The sequence below is a fragment of the Lichenostomus cassidix genome, chromosome 2, assembly GCF_008360975.1.
Source record: "Lichenostomus cassidix isolate B80296 chromosome 2, HeHo_3.0, whole genome shotgun sequence".
Lineage (NCBI taxonomy): Eukaryota > Metazoa > Chordata > Aves > Passeriformes > Meliphagidae > Lichenostomus > Lichenostomus cassidix.
In genome coordinates this window covers 119,289,652-119,307,566 of record NC_139482.1, presented here as the reverse complement: position 1 = coordinate 119,307,566, position 17,915 = coordinate 119,289,652, and the positions used below count along the sequence as shown (strand labels likewise).

General features: G+C 38.8%; 1 protein-coding gene across 6 annotated transcripts in view; it reads left to right on the top strand.

Moving 5' to 3' along the window:
• The first annotated feature begins 360 nt into the window (after window positions 1-360).
• EYA1 (EYA transcriptional coactivator and phosphatase 1) overlaps window positions 361-17,915 on the top strand; it is a 148,913-nt gene continuing 131,358 nt past the window's right edge. For 5 of the 6 annotated variants that reach the window (XM_085053025.1, XM_085053024.1, XM_085053023.1 and 2 more), the window contains exon 1: window positions 361-456. In XM_085053025.1, the coding sequence (XP_084909151.1) occupies window positions 424-456 (33 nt within the window). In that variant the 5' untranslated portion in view covers window positions 361-423. The remainder of the gene's footprint in view (window positions 457-17,915) is intronic. The other variant, XM_085053020.1, reaches the window with a different exon arrangement.

Genomic DNA, 17,915 nt, shown 5'->3' with positions numbered 1-17,915 from the left:
GATATCAGGGGAAGGCTGAGCTTCCTAAAGAAAAAAAAAATTAAAAAAAAAAAGAAGAGATGTGTTGTTGGCACAGAAATAGTGGTGGTGGAAGAGTTCCTGGCTGCCTTTTATTCTTCTGCTGACAGTGAGCACGACGGGGCTCTCGCTGCCTGCTTTTGGCTTGCATGGATTTGCAATACACAGCTCAGCTATGTATTTATTTTCAAGATTGATTCAATTCTTCAAAGACAACTGCTCCCAACTTGTGAATACTTGTTAGTTACTGGAAAGTCACAGAAGTGAAGATCAGCTCCTAGTTTCATGCCAACAAATTAATCCAACGATGTGGTACTGTCTTTTCCACAGGTGTGTGTGTACTAGGACTGTCTGAGCCTCCCTGTAGCTAATAGCCCGTATATAATTTGGAAGGAGAAATCTTCAATGGAAGACCCCGAGGGAATAAATGGGAAGTCTGTAAGTAAACAACTTGTCAGTCCTGAGAAAAAAAGTTGCAGCTTTTAAAGTGGCAATTATTTTTGTGGCAACCAAGTGGATGAAAGTCTTAGAGAGCTACATGCACTTTTAGTGATTGGAAGAAGCATGAATGATGAAATTAATTGAGAGATGGAGGCTTATGTTAAAGCAAAACAAAATGAAATATAGCTTTAAAAATATTTGTCTTCACTGATTTGTATTACAAAATGATGGTTGTTGCTTTCTTTAGGCAATATTTGGCCTGCTGCATTTATTTTGTTAACATTTTTATCTGTTAGAGAGTTTTCATCCCATTATTTGAAGTTATTTCTCTTTGCCTATATGAATGTATGCAAATACTGCTTCTGGGAGAAGTGAGTGCAACTCCTAGCTGGAAAGTCTTAAAAAAGTGGCAAAAAATGTAGCAGCATTGTTAATCATGAAAATACCTGTTTATAGAGTCACAATAACGAGAAATTTTGCAAATTATCAGGCACAATTAAGAATGTTTCATGCACAGTCAGATTGTTAGTTGTGTTTTTTGGATTTGTTAGTTTAGTTTGTGACATCATTCTTGGCACTTAGGCAAATTCAAAATGCTGCATGTATGCTGTTATTCTGAATTGTTTAAGAGAAACTGTGAATGTTGAAATTGCCTCATTTTTACCAGTTGTAAAATAAGTCCAAAAACAGTATTTAGTAAATTTAATTAGATTTATTTCCTGCATTTTTTCTGATGTGTTTATTTTCTGCATTTGAAAGTACTCTCTATATTATCTCTCACTCTTCCCTTTGCATTCTGTGTTTCTGTATTTAGTTTCCCTGATGCTTCCACTAGGTTTTCATGTAGCAACAGAGCAGAAAAAACCAAGCCCCTTAATAATAAGCCTGTTGTGCTGCATGTTTTTGTTCCACTTGATGTGTAGTGTAATTTTTGCTGTCTGAAGCACTATGGCTTTGATTACTTTCCAATGTTCATTTGTTCCACAGTCTTGTCGTTATGTGTACATTTGGGTATTTATCCATCGCTGCTAGCGCCATGTGTGAACAGGACCAGTTAACTTTTAGGGAACAGGGTGGCCATGGTTACCAGCAGGCACTAAACATGGATGGTCCTGTTTGCAGTTGCATTGCCAGAGATTTCAGCACCACCCAAGCTCCTCGTTCTGTTTGGAGTCAGGCTTTCCTCCATGCATGAAAAGCCTTTCCCTGATGCTGTCAGGATTTTCTGTGGCTTCCCCTGCAATACTTCCCCTCTCTGTGCCCAGCATAGCCTGGGCTTCGTGTGCTGTCGAGGGTTTGGGCCAGGTAATTGTATGCTGGAGCATACATGACAAATGTAACTGTCGCTTAACATAACAGGAGTATTAAGGGAAATATTTGTTCATGGTTTGGCACCACCAGCACTCCTGTTTGGGTTATTAATTCCATTCCTTCTTTTCACCGCTTAGTCCAGAGAGCCTGTAAAACACTTCATCTGCTCAGAGTTTCCCTTCTCATTACCCAAGTGGGTGGTAGTCATTGATGCTATCAGGATTATCAAAATCTAAAGCACTAACTGCTGAATAGATCCACTGCACTGACCAGCACTCAGGCTTCTGCAAATGAGGACTGGAGTGCCCAAAGGTACATGACACAGGGCAGGGTGTGACTCGTCTGACTGCAGTGTCATTGGAGAGGTTTAAAATTGGGGTAGTAAACCCTGGAGTCAGATCCTTCAATTAAGTCTCACTTAAAGTCATTCAAAACTGGACATAACTGTTTGCAACAGTCAGTTGACCAGCAGGGAGATTTCCTAAAAACAGTAGTCAGAAGGCAAAATAGTCAGGGTGAAAATAAAGATGATGGTGTTAGCACTGTTTTAGTTTATTTTGCTCTGTGTGTGTGCATAGAAAAAAAGAGAGGGTGAGAGATAGATTAGCACTCTGTAATTAGAAACCAGAAACCAAAACCTGTTTCGGATTTAAGATCCTAGACACGTGCAGTGACTTCTAAAATCTGGTGCTAGTCCATAGGAAAAGAGGGTACTTCCCTACAAATACCAGTTAAAAGGTAATTTAGTTTTGCAACTGGCCCATGCAAACTGTATGGTGGAAGCAAATTCAGGTACATGTGGATAAGGGAGGAGCTTTATTCAACAACTGAGAAATGAAGGTGGATAATGTTTTAGGAAGACAGAGCTAGATGGACAACAGAGAGTACCAGAGGAGAACATAAAGGAAAATTAAAAGAAAGGTATCAGACAACAGTGTATGAGAGAAGATGTGTAAGTTCTTTGCAGTGTCTTTGGCCAAGATTTCTCGTTTGAGGAAGAGGATGATGTTGCAGATGGGAATACAGCCTGTCAGTGTGGATGTGTGCAGAACCCAGTAAACTCACTTCTGCTCTTCTGTTACACTCATACAGCTGAGAGAGTACTTTAGCCATTTCCTAATAGAGAAATGGTTCTAATGGTGCTGTCATGTCCTTGGTTTGCATTCTGTAGGAGCTGAATTTCACACTTGGGCTTGCAAACTTGAACATTACATCTGCTCCTGCCTTGCAGGTGCTTGAGAAAGCACAACACAAATCTGAGGCCGGCTAGACAGAGGATATCAGTGTATTATCCTGTCTGAAAATTTCACTGAAGTTCTGTTTCTTTCTTTCCAAGTCCAAAATAGACTTTGAAGCTTGTTTGCTAATGATATATGTATCTATCAAAGATGGTTCACTCATGTTTCATCAAGCTAAAGCAAATGGTTGGATTTTTTTAATTCACATTTTCTTCACCATCCTGAGGGGGCTTTTCTGCCTGCCAGTCATTTGCAACAAGTCCCACTGCTCAAATATACCTGAGAAATAAAAAAACAACTTCTTGTTTTAATTATTTTTGAGATGAAAATGTCATTTTGGGTGTTACAGAAATTCTGATTGTAAGGAGACTGAGAATGGGGAACAGTACATCTTATACTAAATTGATTTCAAAAAATGTATGCAAAATTATCATGGCTTATATTTGTGGTAGTCCAAGTCTACCAGTTCCAAACTTGGCATTGGCATGAATCCATTGCCCAAGAAATGCTCTGAAAGCCCTAGAAACAAGACAAACACTGATAAGATGCAGCAAGATAACCCAGGTGGTTAGAGGTACCCTGATGATGGCTTTAAAAAAAAACAACTCAAAAAGGGCATTGTAGAGGTCAGCAGGTATTTTATTTTCATTTGATTTGTCTATGATTTTTTTTTTAAAGAATGCATGGTGTTTATTTATTTACAAAACTCAGCACAAGAAAATTTTCACAAGTAAATATTGATGTGTTTTCAGCAATTACTACACCCTCTGGGCATATTTTGGAGGGCATTTCTTCCATAACTCTCTCTCTGGTAGCGATATTGAGTTATTATATAGCATAAAATAATTTTCATTCCTGCCCTGTCCAGGCTCATAGTTGAAAATTCTCGTTGCAAAATTGTACACCAAGAAGTATTTCCAGCATCGAGTATTTTTGATGATGGAGTTTGCCCATCTGGAAAACAGAGCAAAGGCTCTGAGGCCCTCGGCAGTCAAGTTAGATCCAAACAGTGTACCCAATGAGCCAAAAAAGGAGGTGCTCTTGGTCCACTCCAGCAGTTAATCTTCTCTGATTCCCCCCACAGCCCCCAAACCTCAGCTTTCAGTCAGCGCTCTGGGCAGCCTGGCTGCATATTTCCAACTTCTTTCTCCTCCCTGTTGTTCACTGGACACTTCTCTCCTGCTAACCCCATGCCACGTACCCGAGACCTCCACTTTGCACCCAAATTCACCTCATACCTCCACCAGTGGAAAGACACACAGCAAGTAGCTGGTTTCAGCAAGAAAGGGGGTGGGGGAAAATAAAAACCCAAACCAAAAAACATCCAGCACCTGGCTGCAGCAAAATAATGAATTTTGCAGCAAACATGCGAGATTCTGTGGAATCTTGGAAAGATGCCAGACTCCACGACCACAGAAATGCTGAGTCCGTGGGGCCCAGAGAGAGATGGCTGGGGCAGTTCACATCTCTCTGTCTTTGTTTCAAGCTCCTTGCAGTCTTACTGAGGCATCAGATTACACTCTCTTCACATTTTCAAGGTTATCTTCACTACCAGAAGGGCTAGAAAGTTCATTTTGTTTCAAGGCAAGCCAGGATCCGGCAGCACAGCTCTCGAGTGGTTTCAGAGGCCACTGCCATGGTGGTGGCATGGCTGTGCCTGCAGGCATGGCTGGAGACAGCCAGACATGACCTCCAGATTTGAGCAGCATCATCAATGACACTGTTGTCATGCTCACCCACATTACCCGTTTGTCACATTAGGGAACAAAGTCTGTGAGGAAGAAAGGTGAAAATGTAAGTATTTTACCTTTGGTTGAAAACTTACAGCATTGTCACTGTGAAGGTCGTGTATGTGCTGCTTAGTTTTTCTCAAAGACTGGCATGGTACTGTTCTCCCTTCTGCGTTCCCCTCCTGTTCTGAAGAAATGTGTGACACACTTCCTTTTTGGAAAGCTCTGCAAGGCAATAACCAGCAAGCACCATGCAATTGCAATCTGTAACTGAGCCCATAAAATGTAATCGCCTGCACCCTTCCCACTCCCCTTCCCCTACCAATCTGCAATTGGTAGAATATTGGAAACATAAGCCACAAAACCCACTTATTACACTCAGTAAGTGTCAAAAAGAATGAACAGCCGGAACTAGCTGATGTATTTAAGTTCCCCAAATTGAAATGAGCTGCTGCTAGGCCGTCTATAGCAACTGCTCAATCAGTAACTATTGGTAGAATTTTTTCTTTCAAAACATTTCAGTGAAAATACTCCTGAAAATTGTGAGCTCTTTGTGGACAGTTTGACAACATTATTCACTACAAACTCTTCATTCATCTGGGTTTGCAGTAACACCACGGAGGAATTCTTGTCACTTAAAATGTACATTTCCTAATTGGCGGCAGAAATCCTACAGTGCCATAGACAATGGTGCTTGCAGCACTGATGGAGGTGCTGCTACCCACAGTTTGTAGCGTTGGGCATATTCCTCAAGGTCACAGACACCTTGCAGGGGTTCTGTTGGGGTCCATCAATAGATAGCACCACTTACCTTGGTTACAAATGTCTGTTTCCTCAGAGAGGTGGAAATTCTTTGTAATGGCATGAGGCATTTTTAGACAACCTTGTAAAAATAGGTATATAAGAAATACACAGTCCATCTGACTTTTCCAGCCATGATATAAGTGCACTGTGTGCAACTGTTCTGCGTGGAATCTCTTCTTGAAAGTCTTGATGAAGTTGTAGCTTAGCCCTTAACAGTAAAAAGCAAACTGCCAGTGAAGTTTATTTTCTTTTTTACTAGGTTTTCTGGACCATTGTTCCGCTCGAGGAGCCATGTTTGTTAGTTTTGGCTCTCTGACTTCTCTTCCTTAAGGATAAACTCTCCTTAGGCAGTTGTACAACTATGCACTAAAAGACTGCATAGCAGTTTATTCACAGCCCAAGCTCCAGCCGAATTCAACTGTGTGACTTCCTGGCTTAAGCAGGGGTGCATCTGTAATGTAAATACCTACTTGATTTTGTGGAAAACCAGGAGGTTTTTTGTTTGCTCTTGTAAAAGATTCCTGCGGGAAGCTTAACTTTAAAGTTGGCATCCAGCCTCCTCTTCTGTGACTCGGATACTGATCTGATTTTGTGCTTTCATGGACATTTTTATATTTGAAAATTTTTAATTCAACATTAGGTTTGCTTACAAGCTACAGAGCAGAATAAAATCGCATTACAAACATTGTAGTATTAGATTTTATCACCATTTATTTCTTCTTGTCTGCCCAGGGATTTCTACATGTTCGGTAGAACTAATTTGCAGTCAGACACTGAGGTCTTCTAGAAGGCCAGCAGGCTCCACAAACTAATTTATCCAAATAACCAATCCCTCATAGGCCAACCATAGAAGGACACCAAAATGGCCTAAGCAGGCAAAGCCCCCTTTTGAAGTCTGGAATGTTTTGACTGACTTGAAACAGGCGGCAGGAATGAAGGGATAATTTTCAGTGACCCATGGGACTTTTTTGCCATTTTCAAATATTAGGTAAAACAAAGAGAAATTGCTTGTTCTAATTTAGAAAGACTTAGCAATCCGGAAGGTAACCAGACTCAGAATTGAGTACTAAGGTATAGAGCTGAAGTTTACTTAATGCATTGAAGGTTTGCATCTGGGTATATGGTATTTACACACCCACACATACACAGGCTGCTTTGCTTATACATGCACATACCTAAACTGTTCCTTTAATTTCACTTCTATAAAAAAGCTTTAGTACAAAGTATGTTTATGCAATATTAAGTGAACTACCTGAAATGCTGTTTTTAAGTACATACTGTTGTTCTTGAAACAGTAATTTCTAATTAGAAGGATGCGTTTCTGTTGCTGCTTCAAAAGCTGGGATAGTCACTCAGATGCTGGGACTTCCATGCCATACCTGTTTTCTTCCACCCCCTGTCCTGTTGCTGTTTGAGTAAATGTGGAAGTTAATAAAATTTTAAATGGGTTTTCTAGTCTGAGTACTCATACAGATACAAAGAAGGAGTATTTTGATGAATACGTAAACTCACAATTTTCTATGAATTCTTTCAGGGAGAAAGAAAGAATGTGAATATTTAGGAATAAAATTAAAATTTTACAGATCTGGTATTTCATGTTCAGCTGCTTGAATGTGTGTCTTAAGGACAGTGTGGAGCACTCACATGGATTTCAGCAGCTTTTTTCGAAATGTGCTCTTGTAAATTTTGTCTCAAGTTTACCATGCATATTTGTGTGATAGGTTGAGCCCCACATTTAGCAACACTAATGACAGACCAACTCCAGCACTCAGCTTCATCCCCATGACATTGACTCACAGGGAAGCTGGAGCTTCCTAGCAGAAGGAATGTTGTCTGTAAGAAGGATCACTAAGCCAGTAGTGAAGCTGCTCTACCTGTGCTTAACAGAATTATGTTTTCTTAAAACAGCATTTTGATGAGGATTTTGGTCACCAACTCACCCTTTTCCTTCTGACATCTTTGGTGGTTCTTGGCATGGAACATTGCTGTGCAGCTCACGTGTGTCCCGTGGTAACTGTATGGGTAGCAATGTCAGGAGGTGGGAGGTTCAATTTGGCACTTAAATATTTATGGTCCTGGGTTGGGCTATAGCTGTCACTGGTATTGCTCCTGCATATACAGCAAACTTCTAGTTTTAGTTTGTTATTTTACATGGGGTATTGAAATATAAGTTCCTCCCAATTTCAGATTTCTCTGAAATATTTGTGCTTACTGTTTTCCTGTAGTAATAGACAAATACAATAGAATGACAAAGAAATGCTGTTCAAGAGCAGTTTTCAATCCTGTGTATACTGACCTTGGATTAGTGGATTTCAGAAACATGATGTTTAAATTAATGTTATTTTGGTGTGAGTGTATATATATGTGTCTGTGTGTGTCTGTGTGCATGGAATGTATTAGATTAAATTAAGTTATGTTCCAGCTTTTACTTGAGGAATATAATTTTGTTAGTAGTTAATAATGTTAATGCCATGATTTTCTCATATTATGTTTACATATATGGCAACAGTAAAATCAAATTATATTTGCTGGGGGTAAGATTAGTCAGTCAAGGAGCTGTTTACAACAGGAGAAATTAAAATTCAGACTTGGTAGGAAAGAGATTCCTCTTTATTTCTGTCTGCCTTGCTGTAGCTGTACTGTCTAGACTGTCCTGGAAGTCATAGACTCAGTGGTCTCGTGGTCTGTGCACAGCACAGCAGCAGAGTCTGGCAGCAAGTAGGAAAGCTTCATAGGGATTTCTCATCAATCACATAGAATTTGTCATTTCACTTTTTTTGGCATTCAAAGCCTTATATTCTGCCACCACTATTCACATAGGGTGGACTTTCCATTGTACTGACAATGCACCTCTACAACTGTGCAGTGCAGCAGATGGGAGAAAATTTCTTCCCAGCTCCTATGGAGATCAGCTCCTGCACCAAAGCACAGGATTTGATTATCCTGATTATGATTTACAGGGCTGTAAATGCTGTTAATGGTCACGAGTCAATGAATGAAATTGCTTGGAAAAGAAAGTTCTTATATTTTTTCTCATTCTATTTTAAAAGAAGCAGGTAGGAGAGTAAATAATTTCAGACACACTTTCATACTTTATGCTGTGGAGTATTTTTAAAATACAATCTAAGTGTTGCATTTGGACAAAACAAATGGGGATTCAAACAGTGAGAGCTTTTAGAGTAAGCACTGCTTGGGTGCTTGAAGATTCAGGCATTTGCTATAGCTAAATGTGTGCTTAGTACTGTAGATATTTTTAGAAAGTAAGCATGATCTATTTTTTATTTTATTTTTATTCTTAATAATTGGGCATATTTTTCATGTTTGACCACCCTTTTAGTCCTGTAAATAATTTAAAAGATCTAAAAGTACCTCAGTATTCAGAATCAACTGGTTAAATGCTTATATGCCCAGCTTTCACCTTCGGTTGTATACACATGAAGAAGGAATCTAAATTTAGGGTTGCCCTGTTCCACTACTATTTTTCTACTCTAGTTTGAAGCATTCGTTTTTTGGGGAACAAGCAAGATGTATTTAGTGGTAGGCTGATGGGTACCTCGGATCCTCGTCCTTTGCAATAATACTTTGAAGGAGAAGGTGCAAGATCTGCGTTATATTTTTCTCCGTTTTTTGCAAGGCATTGTAAAAGCTAAGTGGCACATCAAGCAGGTTTATATAGTGCAGACAGTGCATAAATCCTCTGCTCAGTCCCTGTCAGGGCTGTATGCTGCCATTATGCTTTCTATAAACAGAAGACAAGCACACTGCCAAATCCTTGCAGCACTGGAGATCAGCTCTTTCTGTTCTTAGCTTGTCTTGTTTATTGGTGCTCAAAGACTGTCCTGTTTGCCAGTATTGCATCCGCTTTTGATCATCAGGAGCAAAGGGTATCTAGCACTTCTTGGTAGCTGGAATCTCCATCTTTGCAATTGCTTTTCCAACTGCAATTTTTAAATTAAATAATCACTTCTGATGGGTGTAATTAATTTGACAGTATTTTGGTCTCATCAGTGAGACTTAAAAGCTACTCAGAAGGAAACATTTTCAGGGCTGGACAGAAAAACAAGAGCCTCATATGACAGCTTGAAGAACTCTCAGGTTGGGATTGGCAGAGAAGAGCAAGAGGTATGTAAGTGTCACCACATTGGATTAGACAACATAATGTAGCCTGATGTTCTCTGTGTAATAGGGACAGGTGGCAGACAGTTAATGAGAGTAGGAGAAAGAGAGCAAATCCTGCTTTTGGTAGGAAGGAAGATACATCCAAAACTTTGTGTTTAATTCTGTCCTTCATGCACTTGCTTTTATTTGGACATGTGTGTGCTTGGATCCCCTGTAGCCATGAGTTCCACCAGCTATGCCTTTTCAAAGAAAGTGGCTTTGTTGTTTTATGCCTGCTACATATTAACTGCAGCAAAAACATGGGGTTGTTCAGTTTTCCTGACATGAGAAATAACGGCTTGTCACTCTCTGTTCACTTCCTGCAGTCTCTTTCCTGATTTGGTAGAATTCTGTTGTTTTCATGACAAAGGTATCTCTTCCAAGCTGAAGAGCCTTGTTTTTTCCTGAGGCTGCTGCTGAGCTTTGTGTGAGAGATTCAAGATGTGAGCACTCTGGCTTTATGATATTTTCTGTTTCACTCTGTGTTTCCTTCCTAATAATTTTAAACACTACATCCACCCTTTTGACTGCTATTGGCCACCAAGGTGTTGTTTTCAGAAAATTATTGGCAACAACTGCATGATCTCTTCCTTGGGACCAGTAGATAATTTAGCACTTATCCTTGTCCATTCTCTGTTTGAGTTCTCCTTTACTTTGCTTTTATCAGCACAGAATTTCACCAGTGCTTGTCATGTGTGGTCACTATGAAAGCAGTTTTCTGTAGGCAGTTTTACTTTGAGCTGACCTGAGTCATTTAGCAAATTTATAACCTTGCTGTTTGTCATCTTTTCCAGGGCATTTATGTTTAATAGAGCAGGTCATTCTGGAATTCCTCTAGTAATGTTGTGAAAACTGCCCACTTACTCTCTTCCATCTTTAAATAGTTATTCATGACAGACCTTTTATTTTACCTTATGAAAAATTGTTTAAGAGCTTTTCGCTTGTGAGAGCTTTTCAGAAATCTAAATATACTACATTAACCAAATCATCCTTATCCAAATAATCATTAACTCCTTACAGAAACGCAAGTAATCTTGAAGTTATGACTTCTCTTTACAAAGCCATGCTTTCTCTTCCACATTACATCATATTCCCATGTGCCTACCAATTCTCTTGTTTATTATAGCAGCTGATTCGATCATGCTTCCATTGTTTTGGAGCTCTCGGGTCAACTCTTAGATCTGGCTGTTTTGTGTCTCTTCATTTTGTTAATCTTTCCCAAAGCTTCTGCTGATACTTTGTTTTAAAGCTGTCAAGGTCTTCTCTTCTTGTATAGTGAGCATCATGCAAATAATTAATTTAGGTATTTCTGCAATGGTTTTGTCTTGGCTCAATTTTCCTTTGTTAGCACAGTTAAATGTTGGCTTTTTGCATGTTTTTATGAGGTATTTATATTATTCTGAGACAATTACAAATGGTTCTTCAGAGTTGGGGTATTTTTTGGCCTATGTTTTCCTGGGTTTGCATTTGAATCTACAGAACATGAGCCCCTTTCCAGTTTCAGGTATTTAACTGTAGCATGTGGCACTCAGCTTGTGTAATGTCTTTGAACCCTCAGCATATGCTGCAGAGAAGCTTTAGTCTTCCACAGCTCTGCACAGGTCAGCTGGTCCTCTGCAGGTGTCTAGGACATCTAACACTGAGGCCTTGACTGAGCACCAGAATTGCTTGCAGTGTCTATTTATTTTATTTGTGTCTAATACTTCTGTTTATTAATTTTGTCTTTTTGTGTTCTTGTTATATTTGCAGAGAACAGATTGAATGCACTGTTGTGGATCAGTCACATCTTACAAGTGCTGTTTGGGTTTTGGGGTTTTTTTTGTATATATAAATACTTGTCTTGGTGAGATCTATGGGTTATATGTATTATGTATAAAAATACAAAACCAGAAAATGTGGGGGATGAATTGTATGTTGACTTCAAGGTGATACAATTAAAAGACAGAAGCTTCACAAATTCCAAGAAATTATGTTTGACACATGCTTACCATGCCAGTTTTAAGTACTGTGAACATGTCTAGTAGCATGACTGAATGCATGTTTGTACCTTTGGGACATCTGCTTATTTCTTAGGAAATGAAAAAATATTCCTGGTGTTGGAATGTAACAGTTAGCAACTTTTCCTGGTTTATGTACTACAGGAATCCAGGTATTCAAAGCCTTCCTCACATTAGTATTAGTCTAATACTCTTTTGTTGTTTGATTGTATATTTTGAAAAGTTGTCTTACACAGTCTTAAAAAAAGTTAATAACTCCATTAGCTTGTCTAACATGCTCCTGAAAGATTTTGGAGATTGGGTTCCTGTAGATAGGCAGAGAGGCTGGTGGTGCCTCCAGCCCAGGCAGATGTCCCAGTGCTGTCTTCTGCTGCTGCCACTGCTGAGGATGGCCATTCATCCCTCTGGAATGGAGAGCTGAGCCACACAGCCAATGGGACTTCTCTTTATGTTAAAGGTCAAACAGCAATAACATCATATTTCAACATCCTGAAGGATTTTTAAAAACCCAGTATCAATAATCTTTGAATTTTGTCCTTCTGCCTGTGTCATTGAAGGTGAACTCTCCAAAGTATATCAAGGACAATTAGATCATAAAATTAGTACATGGATGGCATTTTTAAGGCTATTTCCTTACAGCATAAATAACTACAGAAATGAAGTTGCAAAACAAGCAGAGAATACTCTTTATTGTTATTACTTGAAGCAACAGGTGCTGCTTATGAATCTCCTTTATCTGTGTGAGATTTTCCAGTTTGGCTTGGGGTTTTTTTAGTGTTGCTCATGAGACCAGAGCACCCTGTGATGATGTGTAAAGCTTTTGTATGATGTATCAAAGACTGAAGGCTGAACTTACTATCCTGTGGTAACTTTCTCAATGGGAGGTTTTATGATCCATGCAGATGTAGGAATACAGCACTGGGGTAAGATCTTAGGGAAGCTTTTTGTTGTTGTTTTGTTGTTTTTAGAAAGAGTTGTTTGAACAGTTAAGCTGAACAGACTGTCACCAAAAAGAACTCCCTTCTTCAGCTGAGAACTGAGAGGACAAAATCTTGCTGTCCACATAGTACGCCAGACATTTAATGCATGAGCTGAATAGCAGAGCTCATTACAGTGAGTAGTAGAAGTGTTTTTATGGCTTTGATAAACTTAGGATGTAAATCAGATTTGCAGGAAAATATGGTGTATCTTTATAAGGTCAAAATGATGAAATAAGAAGCTGGAAAACTAAAATCAATTTTAGGTGCAAAGACATTCAGAACCTTTCTCAATGAATCTATCCAGTCTTTAAAAAATTACTTTGAAACTGAAACTCTTTGTGAATTTGTGTTGAATTAGATTGGCTTGTAAGGTAGACAGGATTGTAGGAAACACCTGCTTCAGTCACCTACCCCCTCTTTCTGTTGTCATGCAATCTTTTTGTTAAAAGCTCTGTCTCCAAAACTTTCTTCTTCCCATGCTAGTAAAATTTCTGGATAGTTCTGATTTATGGTCTGACTCAAAAGGGTTAGACAGATAGGTTTTGGGAGAGTGGGGACATAACCTTCCAGCAAAACTTGCATCATGGCAGTATATTTTGCTTTCTTTTCAGAATCTGCATCTCACTGACCAAGAAAAGATAATGCTGGGAAACATTCAATTATTTATGTAATATTATTTTAAGGTCAATTAGTAGCTTTGTGGGTTTCAAAAAATATACAATATATCCTTTATTTCTAGCAGAAGATCAAAGATCCATTCTGGCAGGTGGCACAGAGAGAGCAAAGAGAAAAGCAAGCTGTCCCTTAAAGAAATTGCTTATTTAGTTTAGAGCAACATATGATGGAAGAGTAAATTTTAGAGCTGTAAACCCATCTGTTCTAAAAGCAAATTGTGAGAGTTGAGTTACTTATTTTTTTAAATACTCTTTTTTAAAATGAAAAATAGATTTATTCAATACCTTTAATAAGTAAGTCAGTGACTATTTTCTCTTGTCTGTTGGTTGAACAGATGCACTGTTTGAAGATTGGCTCTTACACAGGGCTTTGTTCCTGTTAAAGATCAGTAACCAGTCAGATCTGTTGACTCTTAGCCCTCAGGTAGTTTAGCACCCCTGGCTTCAGTGGGCACTTGCAGCCAGTGCCTGCTGCAATATTTCTGGATAGATCCTAGAGCTTGGGACTGAAAAGACAGCCTGCATCATCACTCCCATGCACTGTGACTAGATCCCGAGCAAGATGGTGTGCAAAGTGTGTGGTTCTGCTCTTACCTTGTGCTCTTTTCTTTCTCCACTTTATTCCTCCTCTTTCCCATCTCTGTTGCCTTTTGTTAAAGAAAAATATGTCCTAATTAACATGCATGGTTCCTCTAGCACATGAGTTGTGACTCCTCTACTGCCAGAAGTTCTAAAACCTAAGCCTTACACTGTCTGGCACTAGCATAGCTTGCTAGATCTGGGAACAGCTGATAAGACCATGAGCTCAGCTTGGTCAGCATATTGCAATTAAAGGTGAGCAGGAGACAGAAGCTGGTTTTATTTTAAATTTTATACCTTCTGCTTTTGTATTTTTTTTTCTTCAATTACAAAAGATTGGACACCAGCAATACAGCAGCTCCAAATTCCTTTTCTGCCTCTTCCTAGGCTTCTTCCAGGGAAGAATTAATCCAATGACCATTGGATTATAATGATGTGACAAAGATTTTATCTCTTTGTTGATCTCCCCATGAATTGTATTGGTATATAAGTGGGAAGAGAGCAAGAAGTGTTAGCAAAAAGAAAGCAGTTGTAATACCTTAAAACTTTGGAAGCATTAATTGCTTTTCTTTATGAAAGATTTAGACAGTCTGTGTGTGGATCATTATCATGGTGGGGTGTGATGACTCCTCTGTACTTGAAATGCCAAGATGTATTGACTGCTTGTCATCATATAGTGAGAAGGGTCTCACCAGCACCTTTAACTCCCTGGGCCTTTTAGAGCATGTTTGTTCTACTGTGTGTTAACTGCATGTTATCTGCATGTTACCTGCAAGTTGTGGCATTCAGTGTAGTGCAGGAGGAGGCTGTGGTGCACAGAGGTGAGGAGGAAAGAGGGAACTGCACTGTGTAGTGTAATCTGTGAGTGGGTAATAAAATGCTGAGGAAGATACCCCTGAATGGGAAATGAGGCAAGTAAGTTTGGAAAAAAAAGGGGACAAGCCATTTGCTCCTTCCTTTTACCTCCAGCTGAAAGTACTCATCCACTTACCTGCCCTTCCAAGCATTTGACTTCTAATCTTTGTTTTCATGTTTTACTAGCACAGAGCAGTCCTTTATTTCAATTGACCAAGAATCATAGCAGCACATGCCTGAAAAATTATTTGTGCCTCTGAGCTCTCAAGTCCTTTATAACCTGCCATGGTTAATAAATGGATGTTAAATATTTTAAATATGTTAAATATAAATGGATGTTAAATATTTTTCCAGCATGACTTTGAGAGTAATCAATTATGTACTTCTGCTGATGAGCATTTTGGCTATTTGCTTACTTCACACTTATGCCAGATTTACACTGATGCTGTTTAGGTCATCCTGAGTCCTTTCCTTAAGCACTGGTACAGCTTGGCTTTACTCCCATTGACTGTCAGCTTGTGCTAATAATAATCTGTGGATCTCAGCTGTTTTTGCCGAAAAGCCAGTGCTCTTTTAGGGATTTTTTTTTTTTTCTCTGAGCTCATCTTATTCAACCACTGATGTTTTGTGCCACTCTGGTTTCTCATTGTCAGTGGCTAAGTAGGAAAACATTATTTGCTGCAAAGTGTTCGCGGGGCGTTCAGCATTAGAGACAGCTGCTAGAAATAGAAGTCCTGTCCTTCTTGGTTTTGCTGAGCAGTTGTGGATAGTTTGTGTCAAACGAACTCAGTGGGAGATTTTGTGTTGTTGTTACTGCTGTTACTTAGAGAGAATTGCAAACTCTTGCCACATTTTTTATTGCATGTGGCATTTACTGTCATAGAGTTCTTGTCTTAGTATTTTTTCTTTTTACAGAGTTGCTTAGCAAATGTTTCATGCCTAAGTATCTTTAATACCAAACCTTTGTGAGACACTAGTTTAGAAGGCATTATTATTCTGCTTCTAAGCCTTGCACCCTGCTGGGAAATTGCGAGAGTTACATTTATAAGTGAAAGAGGATTGTGAGGAACAAGTGGTGCCGACAAACTCAATGCATTTTGTGCTTTAACATTTGTTTTCTGCGAGTAATTTGTAGGTATAAAAGTAACATTTGAGTAAATTAAGTGATAGGAAGTGTTACACAGGACCTGTGTAGGTCTGCCAAGAAAAATAAACATGACTGTGATGAAGTGTGTGCGGGCAGTGTTAGCAGAGCTGTAGAGGCTCTTGGAGGGCTGCTAAACAAGCATCATTGGGATCATAAACAAGCTGACCATGTGGAGTCCAGGAGCTGGGCTTCTGAAACAGAGATTCTCTTAATCCACCACAACCTTTCATTTTATTGTTCATAAAGGAATTTTAAAACTTTGCTATTTTTATCCATTCTGAATCTGTCAAAATGGGAGGACTAGATTAACTGGCTGTAACATCTGATGTGTTTAATCCAATGTCTTTGTTAGCCCATTGTGCCCAAACTGTCACTGGAGGTGTCATTATTGCTCTGCTGACACTTTTTAAACAGCTAAGACTTCAGTCAGGAGGAAATGAAATTTCTCTGCTTTGAGATCCCTTGTGTAATTGGGTGTAATGTTCCAGTAGTAACAAGGGTTTTGTCATTAAGACACTGATCAGACTTTGGGATATGTGAATCCTGTCCACAGCTTTCCTGGAAACTGCTTGTATGACTGTGATGTCATTTAGTTTGTCTCTACCTTTTCTTTGTCTGCAAAATGGGACAGTAACATTTTCCCTTTTATCATATTAGTCTAAATAATTTGAGCTGGTGGTAGTAAGCTTCTGTTATGTATAGAAGTTGCACTAAGCACTGTCTTACAGTCCTGAGTATTGAATTTATCCTTTTGAAAGTAAATGAGAGTGCCAGGCATGACATATGAATTGCTCTAAGCTTTTGCTTTCATCAATCAAAGTGATGAAGCTCAAAATGCTCCTATGAACATCTCACAGCAACTATATTCCAGTGGGCAAATCCAACTATATTCCAGTGGGGAGATCCAAAACACACAGTGGCTGACCCATACACTTGTGCAGTGATAAAGGTCTGAAGTCTAGATTTGAATGCTGTATTATCTGTCCCCATGGAGGGAATAGGAATTGTGTGTGCAGAGCTAATGCTGTGAATTTGTTTCAGAGCTCTCTCCTGTATTCTGTAAATGCAGTAATTTCTCTTAAGACACATTATTCTGTAGGACTTCTTCCACTTTGTGAGTGCACACACTTTGTGTCATGACTGCTAGGCAGTCTATGAAAAATGGTATGCTTTGGAGCTCTTTAAATTCTAGAGCAATTATTTTCTATAGCAGACTCCAACATTTTAAAATGCTAAACACATATTTAAATGACACTGTTCAATACTTTCACATTTCTTTGTTCTTATCTGGTCAGAATATAGTGTGGGAATATTTTGTGATAACCCAAATTATAGAATATATTTAATAATTTTTTAATGTATTGAGTAGTTTAATTAATTAATGCAAAGTGGTACTGACAGGCAAATGAGGAAAATTCCAGCATAAATAAAACAATTTTTAAACTTGTTCTTTAGCTGTTTTTAAAATAGGACAGTTACTAGTCTTACTTTCAGTCATCTGCTGTTGCTACTGTGTACAAATTCTATGACATGAACTAAGGGCTACGTGATGCAATTTTAATAGTAGCAAGAATCTTCTCTTGTAACTTGATGGTTTTTTTAACAATGCAAATTTTAGAACCATTATTTTAAAATTATAAATATAAAGGTAGTTGCCACATGTATTTCTCCTATTTAGTTTATATTTAACTGTGGTTGCTCTATTAATCTTCGTTTTCAACATTAAGTGCCTTCCTCGTGGCAGCTGTCCATTCACTAGTACCATGAGTACTGGCATGTTAAGTTCAAACTGGAATGTCTTGGAGAATGCAGATAATATATTTAGTTCCTGTCACCAGACAGCACAAGGCACCAGTGCGTCTCGTTCTCAGAAGAGAGAGCCAGACACTTTCTCTGCAATGTTCCCCTTCAGTAAATATAATTTGTGGTTTTTTTAGAGGAAGCGTTAATCAAGTCTATCAGCATGATTTTTTTCTCTATAAT